At 36.4% G+C, this 11,273-nt stretch overlaps 1 protein-coding gene across 1 annotated transcript in view; it reads right to left on the reverse strand.

Moving 5' to 3' along the window:
• DPY19L2 (dpy-19 like 2) overlaps nucleotides 1-11,270 on the reverse strand; it is a 96,700-nt gene extending 85,430 nt beyond the window's left edge. Inside the window, exons 1-4 of the mRNA XM_028093899.2 lie at nucleotides 10,843-11,270; nucleotides 6,489-6,513; nucleotides 5,061-5,148; nucleotides 2,848-2,985 (exon numbers count right to left, since the gene is read on the reverse strand). Coding sequence (XP_027949700.2) covers nucleotides 2,848-2,985; nucleotides 5,061-5,148; nucleotides 6,489-6,513; nucleotides 10,843-11,215 — 624 coding nt within the window. The 5' untranslated portion in view covers nucleotides 11,216-11,270. The remainder of the gene's footprint in view (nucleotides 1-2,847; nucleotides 2,986-5,060; nucleotides 5,149-6,488; nucleotides 6,514-10,842) is intronic.
• Nucleotides 11,271-11,273: the final 3 nt, after the last annotated feature.

Genomic DNA, 11,273 nt, shown 5'->3' on the forward strand with positions numbered 1-11,273 from the left:
TCTAAGAGAAACCAACCTTAAAAATGAATACACCTATACATTAAAAGTAAATGAATGGAGTAAGATAGTCTACACTAAAACTAATTAAAAGAAAGTGGGAGCAGCTATACTAATTCCAAACAGAGCAGACTTTACAATAAGAAAAGTTATCAGGGGTAGAGAGTGGTATTACATAATAATAAAGGAGTCCATTCTACACCACATAATCCTTAATGTGCATGCATGCATCTAACAAGAGAGCATCAATAAAATTGATATATCTCTAGCCAGCCTGAGGAAAAGAGAGGACATGAATTACAAATAACTGAAATGAAAGAAGAGGATGTCACTAAAGATCCCATGGACATTAAGCAGATAATAAAGGAATAATAAAAAACCCTTTGCCCATAAATTTCACAATTTGATGAACCAATTCCTTGAAGGACACACTCTTGCCAAAACTCACATAAAAAGAAACAGACAATCTGAATAGGACTATCTCTATTAAATTTAATTAATAATTAATAATCTTCCAAATCAGAAAGCACAAGGCCCAGATGGGGTCACCAGTGAATTATACCAAAGAAAATATACCAGTTCTCTAGAATCTCTGCCAAAAGATACAGCAGAGGGAACACTTACGAACTCATTTGTTGAGGCATTATGCTAACACCAAACCAGAAAAAGGTATTATAAGAAAACTACACACAATAACTTTCATGAACACAGATCCTCAAAAAAAAAAATTAGCAAATCAAATCCAACAGTGTATAAAAATTATACAACCTGACCAAGTGGGATTTACTGCAGGTATGTAAAGCTGGTTCAAAATTTGAAAATCAATTAATATAATCCATCATATCAACAGGCTAAAGAAAAAAAACTACAAGATCATATCAACAGACCCAGAAAAAGCAACTGACAAAATTTAACACCTATTCAAGATCTTAAAAAAACTCTCAGTAAACCATGAATAGAGGGAACGTCCTTAACTTGATAAAGAATATCTACCAAAAGCCCATGGCTAAAATCACACTTAATGATGAGAAACTTGAAGCTTTCCCACTAAGATCAGGAACAGAGCAATGATGTCCCATCTCACCACTCCTGTGATGAGACAACTCAATAGGGGACAGGCTAGTTATCACAAAGGAGCACGTGGAAACTTCTTAGAATTATGAAAATGTTGTATAACTCAATTGTGGTGGCTACACAGTTTTACACATGTGTCAAATGTATAACTCGAACTGTACATTCAAAACAGGTGTATTTTATTGCATGTAAGTTATACCTCAACAAAAATTAAATAAACAAAAAGTAGCCAGAGACAAGATATGTTCAGCACATATTACTAAGGATTACTCTACAAAATACATAAATTTTGCCAACAAATCAGTAAGAAAACAACTACCAAGTGGTGATAAAGATTTATACAGGTTATTGATAGAAGAAAAATCCAAATGACTATTAAACATGAAAATATTCTTAGCTCCACAAATAATAAGGGAAGTACAAATTAAAATAAACAGTATATCACACCCATTAGAAGAGCAAAACCAGAAATTTTGATAAACTGAAAACTAATAAGGATATGAGGAAAAGTAAATACTCCTACACAGCAGTGTGAATGGCTACATTTGCTTCAGAGAGCAATTTAGCACTATCTGATAAAGTCAGCAAAATATATACTCTATAACACAACAATTCTACTTTTAGAATATCCTACAACAAATCTTACACATATACACAATTAGAAAACACGTACTAGAACATATGTTCTGGAACTATTTATATTTAAAGCCTGGAAAAGATATCCACGAGGAGGGAAATGTATAATCTTGGAATTCATAAAATGGTTAAAATTAAAGAAAAAATATACATATACACAGCATTCAAAAATATAACATTGAGGAAAAAGTCATGGAGTATTTTGTTCAGTATAAGAGCATTTATGTAGATTTACAAAAACACATAAAACAACCCTTAAAAATAAGGAACAATGAAAACACATTACATTCATGATGATGATACTTGCGGGAATGGGAAAGGAGCAAACTCAACTGGGAAGCAAAACAAAGATGACTGACTGTATTTACAATGCTTTAAGATCCCTGAAGCAAAAATTAGAATAGCGTAGCATTTATTTATTCTAGGTGGATGATCACACCTTTGCTTATTTTCTCAAAGTTTCTAATTTTCAACATTTCAAAATCAAAAATATAGTAATTTTTAAAGCTATAAAATAAGAAAAGTCTAAGAAGCACTAATCTTTAACAAATGTGCTGGATTCTGTGATAACTTAAAAGTAGTGCATACAATGACATCAAATTAGCATTTATCTTAACAGTTCAAAAATTGAACTTACTAATTTTTTGTCATTGTTCCAATTTCTAGAATCTGCAGACTACCATAAAATCCATACTCTTTTAGGCCAAGCTATGGAAGATATTCATAGACCTCTGACTATGTGCCTAAATAAATCTTGCTCTATTAATGTAACTCCAAGGTCACTGGTCTGCTCATAACTTTCAGTGCTCCTTCATGAGACCAGTATGCCCATTCACAGGGTCTCCAAAGCCAACAGACCACCTCCATTTAGAACACATTTTGCTCGTTCCCATTTGGCTCCTCTAATTATGCTGGTCATTACTTCCACACTAAGATTTGTTTCTTTGACTTTATGTAAGCATAGTTTCTGGGGTCTTTAAAATTTAGGAGAGGAATTTTTGATACTCTGCTCAACTATAAGGACACATACAATCAATAAACCTTAAAGGTTCCCTCCTTTTTGTAACATCATTGTACTTACTATTTTTATCTGACACAAACAGATCATTCTAGAAATATTTTTCCCCAAGTGGTACTCACCTCTGGATAAAGGTGGAAGCGTTTCACTGTATTAATTACAAGGGGATATTCAGTGAGCCTGTCATTCATTATCATCCACAGTCCTTCCAAAAATGAAGGTGCTTCAATAATGGTCTTGAAGTAGGAATAATAAAGTCCCTTAAAAATGCACAAATTGTTGATGTAATTAAATATGAACATTTTTAGAACAATTTCTTCCAAATAAAAGGAAAAGGTCAATAATAAGACTTCTTAATTTCTCCTTGCTACTGCATTCTTGGGCTCAAAAAAAGGCATGCCTTTTCAGGTTATCACTGTGCTATACTTTCATATTTTCTGTATGTTTGAAAAAGAGTGGGAGGGGTGCTTAAATGCTTTAAGGAGTTTTTCTGACCATGGCTTAAAACATGAATACAATACATTTTTAATTCCAGCACGCCTAATTTTGCCTGATTTTGCCACATTACGAGATGCCTAGAGTTGAGATCTGTTGAATTCTGGCATAAATAAAGATGCCTTCATGTCCTTATGCAACTTTGTATATAGATAATTACTTTTTTTCCACCTCTTAAGAAATAACATGCAATGATCATAAGCAAAAATGAGACAGAACTTAATGCTTGCAACCTACTTCCTAGCTCCATCTAACAGCTCTGCACATGTCAAATGTTATGTCAAAATAAATATCAATTGACTACTGTTGTTCATGCCACAAATGCAGTCCTGAAAAAGGGATTAACTTAGTGTATTAGTCCAGCACAGGAAATAATGACTTTATTAGGCGAGCAAAAGTGCTGTTTAGTTCAAATTCAGAGATTAACAAAAGCATGTGGTTTCATATTACTTTCTTCATCAAGTTCCTGCTTTTCTTCCTAAAATCTAAAAGCAAATAAAGGGCCACACTGTTTGTAATACATGCTCCCAAAAACATTAGAAACAATCTCTAGCTCTACACTCATTCATGCCTCTACAAGGACTTGGTTTTAACAGATGAAGCAATGCCAGTGGCTACTAAGTTGAAGTTCTGTTTTAGCTGATGTCTGAAAGAGCTTTTCCTCATATTTTTGATTCGTAAATATGACTGCACATAAGGATTGTTCCTTTCGGCTTAGAAGGACAAGACAATACTACAGCGAAAGGATATTTAATATGTAGAAGTCTACATTTAGAGAAATAGGAAATACACAAATACACTTTTATTAATAACATCTACTGTTTTTTGTGCCAGGTACTGTGTTAATGTGCTTCATTCATTATCTCCCTTCATAGTCAATAAAATCCTGTAAAGCTAGAATTATTTCTAGACAACAGATGAGATTACTGAGAATCAGAGAGGTTAACTGACTAGCCATCACACAAGGAAGCACAGACCTGCTATCTGAATCCAATTATTTGTCATCAAAGCCCAGACTCTGCCACAGCTACACAATTTACTTAAGAATATCTTTTTTTTTAAAGATTTTATTTATTTATTTGAGAGAGAGAATGAGAGAGAGAGAGCACATGAGAGGGAGGAGGGTCAGAGGGAGAAGCAGACTCCCTGCTGAGGAGGGAGCCCGATGTGGGACTCGATCCTGGAACTCCAGGATCATGACCTGAGCCGAAGGCAGTCGCTTAACCAACTGAGCCACCCAGGCGCCCATACTTAAGAATATCTTACATCCTCTCTTCGGAAATAATACCTATAAAATACTAAAAATTTAAATGCCATGCAAATGTTAATGTATCCATTTTTTCAAAGGATTAAGTGGGATATTAGGGTGAGATTTAAAAAGCAGTGGGTGAGGTACCTCCATTAGACAAATCTGCAGAGATAGAAAGTACAACAGAGGTTACAAGGGGCTGGGGACAGGGGCATGGGGAGTTGGGTGTTTAATGGATATAGTTTCTGTTTGGGAAAATAAAAAAGTTCTGGAGATGAATGGTGGTGAGGACAAGCAATTTCTGATAACATTCAGTACCCCTATACCACTTCTTAAATGTTGTCTTTGCTCTCCTTCTTCCCTAGCTATTCTAATTGATCTTTTTTATATTTAAAAGAAGTCTGCATTAGAAAAGTAGAGTACTGAGGTAAGTAAAAGAATCCTAAAACCTTTTCTATTTACATAATAAACCTAGGTTATAGCTTGAGAAACAGTGCAGTTCAACAAAAATTCATTTCAGTTCCTAATAAATGTCTACCTTATAGTCTTACTATTCTTAAACTACAAATTAATTTATTATAAGAAACTAACCATTTCAGTTCGAAAAGTCATCTCCCGTTCTAAAGATGATAGGTGGGAAAAATGACGATCATTTTCAAAAAGTGTTACTAAATGTATCCTAGAAAAAAAATGAAGCACCATATTCTAAGAATAAGAACATTTCAAAACCAGTACTAAAATAGTTAACTAAGTATTAAAGTACAAAAATCATAAAAGGAAAAAGAATAAATGAGATAATTTTATAATTTGCTTAGTAATTTGCATATTTTTAGGCATTCATGATTTAGTGTAGCACACAGCTGAAATTCCTTAACTCCTTGGATCTTAATCAATTGTTTACTAAAACTCCTGTGGTATCTCTGCCCCTTCCACTCCATGCCTCTAAATCAAAGCTTAGAGAAAACTTAAAAAACTAAGTTTTTAAGTTTCACAAGTGATTCTATTGTTAACAGTTTTGAGAAATGCCTCTGTGACTGTCAAAAAGCATTTGGAATATAATTTTAAATAAAATTACTTTAGATTAAAGCAGTTTAAAAATAGAATACCATGTAAGGGATCAACTTGCAAGTACCAAAGAACACAGAACTGTACTTTAAGATATTTGATTAGTGCAACTCAAGAAAACAGCTCTAGGCAGTGAAAATGGGAACATAAGTGATAAGTAAAATTAGTCAGCAATTATGCTACTCTTCATTTACATAGTAGATGCTTTCCAAATAAATAGAAAGCCAAATTCCAAGTATCAACCCTGTCTTCCACTCACCTTGATTCACATGTGAGATATATGTCTGGATAACAACAGCTATAGGAAATGTTTCTTCCCAGTATAGCCATAGTTCTAAAGTCAAAATCTCCCTGCAGCGGAGACTAAATGGCCAGAGCAGCACTGTCCCAGAAGGATCTGATCCCACTCTTCCCAAAAGTAAAAATTCCTGAGTTCAGGTAGAAATGAAAATACATCAGAGGAAAAATATTGTTTTACTTTTAATTTTTACAAATAGATGCCTTGTGTAAAGTACACGTACACACACGCTGAAAGGCTCATTTAATCTGTATTCCTACAGCTGAGGCTTTATTTTCATTTCTACCTGATTTCTAATTGACAGGTGTTATTAAAACTTTATTTCTAAGTTTATGTCACTAAGAACCCACAATTACTATAAAATAAGAGTTAAAGATGAAATAAATATGCAAAGTACACTAGAAAAGCTAAAGATTAAGGAAATAAAGCGGTGAATTCTTTGGTAACACAAAAATATTTTAATTCCTAAATACTATTCCTCTAACACATCCATTTTGTAAATTCTGCTTCACATGTTTTTTTAAAAATTACATGTACACAGAATGTGCACAAACACATTCTATACACATAGCAAGTGGCTATTGTTTTATTGTATGCAAACAGCAATGTCAATTTTTAATCCAAATGTTTTTATTTAAAACCGAAACAAATCTTACCAGTGCAAAACTCCCACAAATGCAGCTGGAAAAACAAAAACAAAAAGTCATTAAAAGCTGCTTTATTATAATATACCTTTAAAACAACTATTTCAAATGCATTCCCTTATATGCCTAAAGAAAGAGCACACACAAGGAAGATGGCTAGCTAATTCTCTCTATATAAAATAGGAAAAATTTACAAACTGACATAAAACAAATTGTGAATAGTGTTGACCTCTGGCGGGGTTCAAGGAGCAAAGGGAAACTTGGAAGTGTACGTTTCATTTACATAACTTGCAAAAAAAGTGATGAAATTATTAATGATTTTGACCTTTGGGGGGATTTTCACTTTATTCTCTCTTCTCCCTCTTATTCTCTATTTCTTTACATACATTTTTTAAAACAAGCACATATATACACTGTGCTCAGCTCAATCCTTTCAGAAGTGACTCTAGCCTACAGGCTGGTCCACTCTAAACCACCTTCCCTGTGCTCGTCAGAAATTGTTAAATGCAGGAAGTCGATTCCTCAGCAGCACATCTGAAAACCCCTATTTATGGAGTTTTGATTGCCCCCAGACTACTGGCCTGGGAGATTCATCTACAGTCGCCCAGTCTGCACCCTATGCATGAGGCTTTATCAGAGGGTGTGGAGATAGGTAAAACAGGAACACTACTGTGCGTATGGGTCTTTCTGAGGAGCTGCAAACACTGTCTGTCCCTGCTGGTGGCTGGGATGCTGCTTGTTTTCAAGGATACCATAAAACTGGGAAGGGGGCACAGGATGAGGCCAAATTAAAAAGCCACAAACCCTACTGGTCTTACACAACTGCAGTAGTGTTTTTGAATACATGTTCTTTAGGATGTTGTGAACCTTTGGTTAATTTATAAAGTTTTGAAAAGTTGATTCTGATAATTTTCTAAGTATTTTTGTCACTATCACAGAGGAGTGAATACCCTATTCCTAAACTCCTGCCTCCCCTCCTATTTTATAATAGTACTATTTTATAAATATAATTTTATAATATAAAATAAATAAATTATAATAGTATTTCTTATGGTTGTCCCAGATATACTCGGCAAGTCATTTTAACAAACCACCAACTTTAGCCTCTTAAAAATTCAAGAAATTACCTTGACTAACAAAATAAATGTAAATCAATATATTAATAATAATAGCAAATTATAATTTTGAAAAAAAATTCCCAATCATGCTTCTCCAGCTCTTGTTCTCCATATTCCTAACCATCCTGGGCTTATTCCTACCACTCTTCAGTACTTCTCAGAAGAATTGCTTGTTTTATACCATGATCAGCAAACTACAGCCCATGATCTGATTCTGTACGGTCCACAAGCTAAAAATGCTTGTCACATTTTTAAAGGGTACACAAATATGAAAGAAGAAGAATAAGCAATGGAGACCATATGTGACCTGTGAAGCCTAAAATATTTACTACCTGGCTCTTTATAGAAAAAGTACATACTCATCTACGGCCATACCACCCTGAACGCGCTCGATCTCGTCTGATCTCGGAAGCTAAGCGGGGTCGGACCTGGTTAGTACTTGGATGGGAGAAAAAGTACATACTCACTACCTACCTTAGCTCTTTCTAATACGTGATATACTCTGAACCCCTCTGAAATTAAACCTGTATCTTCTTTCTCAACTTGTCAGGCTTCATTAACTTTAAGATACATACGCCATCCTATTTCAACCATATTTCTATTCTTTCTTAGTCTCTAACAATTACATGTACTAGAAAAAAAAACTCTTAAAAATGATGTTTAAGGAAAGGGAAAAGATCAAATACCCTACTAAACCCATCTAGCCTTCCCAAAATCCTCAAAATATTCGTGTCTTTCATTCCCTCCCCAACCCCACATTCCACACCTGAAAAAATGGTAAAGTGTAATGATTCCAATATTCTAAATGCACAAAGCCTCTTCCAAAGATGTGATAAAAAGCATGTCTCCTGACCCCTATATCCTGTCAATCTTACCTCTGAAAGTGACCTAGCCTCATAGTTCACTGAAACAGAGATCATTTGATGCAAGCACTCCCAACTTCTATCTACTTTAACATTTCTCTACATATTAATCCTCATTTTTCTATTCCCTACCATCTCAGCAAAGGAAGTATCTCTTCTCTTTTCCAGTTAGCTTCTCAAATTTGTGCCTCTAATTCCACCCTTCTCAAAATTCCAAGACTTCGCTCCATCAACTATTTCCTCTCTTGGAACCTGAATCTCACCCTCTCCCCAAGACCTTTCTCTATAGCCTTCAATTCTCCTAGGCCTTAAAACACTTCCGTTGATCTAAAAGCCCTTCAAACTATGACATATTCTCTCCCCCACCCAACCCATAACCCCATTTGCTGACAAGATTCTTAGCCAGCTTCTTTCTTCTAAGTTCTTATAACTTTTTTAAAAAAAAATGACCAATGACATTTTAGTTAACAACATCAATGGCCTCTTTAAACTCTTATGTTTTTCAAACCTCTCTGTAGCATCTGACCAGATTCTTGGATTTCTTCATCTTTTATTACCAACTCTTCCAGTTCTTCCATGCTTCTGACCACTCTGTTTTTATATGCTTTTCTGACTTTTCCTTTTCCTTTCACCTCTTAAAACTAAGTATAAGAGGTTTTCCCAAATATCTCTGCTTTGCCCACTTTTCTCTCATTGGGAATCTTAATCTTAAAGTTTCAATTCACTTCTACATGGACAATTCCCAGATCTACAGTCCTCATTGCTAAACTTTCTCTGTCCCTGTCCTTCCACCGCACCACGTACCCAGCCCTCACAAAATGCTTCCATTGACGCTCACCTCTGTCCTCTCTTCTCCATTCCTGTTGTTGCCACCCTCTCTAAAACCACTATTGCCTGGATTCCAGTATTCAATTATTTTTTTCTGCTTCTTTTTTCCATCCATCCCCAGTCTATTTTGCAAACCACTGTTAGACTAATGATGTCACTCTATTTAAAAATTATTCAATGCTAACATTGTGAATGTACTAAATGCCACAGAATTATTCACTTTAAAATGGTTAATTTTATATGAAGTGTATTTCATCTCCTTTAAAAAAATTTTTTTCTTAAAGAATCAATCAGTGCCTTCTACAGAATGAAATTCAAATTCTTTAAACCAAGTTTTGAATTAGATTCTCCACTGCCGGTCCCAGCCAACCTTTTGAACTTGACTTTCCACTTCCTCTTCCTTTTGTATCCTTCCTTTCCACCTTACTTTACCTTTATGTTTTCTCACTTCTTTGACTTCAATTATGCCATTTTACTGGCCTCTAATACTTGTTTTCTGCCTTACACATCCAAATGTTAGCCTTAATATCACAATTCCAATCTCACCTTTTCCTAAAAGTCTTCTCTGATCTCATATCCCACCTCCAATCCTAAAGTATTAGTTTGCTCTTCTTGAACTCTCCTCAGCACTTAATATACTCAGTCATTATTTCACCCAGAACTCACTGAGTGCCTTCGGTGTGCCAGACATGGGTGCTCAGGCGCTTGTGTTTGGGATGGCAAGACGGCTCCAGTATCCAAGACCATTCTGAGTCTGGATGTGGGATGTTATCTGTTGCCGAAATTAGACATCTGATAAAATGTAAGTGTGAATTCCCATCTATTATTCCTCTAGTACTTGTAACACCCCAAATGTGGAGACTCATTGTTCTTTAACATCAGCAGTCAACTTAGGATGAAAAGAAATCACAACTTACATTAGCAGACATTTCTTTACGTTTCAACGTGTATCAGTAGCCAGTCTGACCAAGGGCTAGGCTCAAATTTTATTCTAATGAAACAACAACATTTATATTAACTCTTAAGCAACAGAAAACGAAGAATGTAAATAAAGAAAAATCTTTCAAGTGCTTAAGTTAGAAGAAAATTCCCCAAATCTAGGCAGTGAAGTTCCACAGCAAAATGAAAGTCAATGAGTACTGACATGAGGCAATATATTGTCTAATTTGACCTTATTTCCACTATTAAAGATTCTCAACTAATTAAACCAACACTTAATTTTGCTTTAAGGTGCAAGAGGAACATGTCTGCCCCCAAGAACTAGCCTAGCCTATCATATTTACAACCTGCGATAAATGGCTGCCCTGACCAAAATGACATTTTGTTGGTGACACAGGGGTGATCACTATGCCCCCAAACCCTGGAAAATGTTTTAAAACAAGAACAAAGGGAGCTGGAATTCTTGTCAGCGATTTTCCCGACCTTGGACCTTGTCATTAGGACTGCCCAGCTTGTTTGTTAGGCTGATCTTTAAGACTCACCCAAACCACTTGAAACCCGAGGATCAGAGGGCATCCTCCGGCCCTGCCACGGTTTCTCCCGGCCTCCTCTGCTCACCTATGCCCAAAGAGGTCCTGCTGTTGACCTGACGTCTCCGCAACTGCTGCACCTTGTCCCGGAGCTGCTCCAGCAAACAGCTGAGAAACTGGAAGCGGCCGAGAAGGGTCTTCGCGACCACCTCCATTTGCATGCAGTTCTGAGCGTTCAGATTTCGGGTCCTACGCGGCGAGTAGTCCCGGGCGCCCCCCGGCAGGTTCCCCCCGCCTACGGGAAAAGGGGGCTGTGGCTTTTCCATCTCCGCCTGCGACTCCTCCATCTCCGGCTGCCCGGCTCCGGTGGCCCGGCGCCGCCGCCTGGACGGCATGGAGCGGGAGGAGTGCACCGGCTCTGAAGCCGCTTCTTTGAGCTTACTCCTCGTCTGCCCGACCATTTTCTCATAGTCCCTGTTCGGAGGGAGGTGGGTCTCTCTCTGGCGAGGGCCCAGCCCA

This window comes from Eumetopias jubatus, unplaced genomic scaffold (assembly GCF_037043125.1).
Source record: "Eumetopias jubatus isolate StellerSeaLion01/CBP00866 unplaced genomic scaffold, mEumJub1_p1.0 scaffold_14, whole genome shotgun sequence".
NCBI lineage: Eukaryota > Metazoa > Chordata > Mammalia > Carnivora > Otariidae > Eumetopias > Eumetopias jubatus.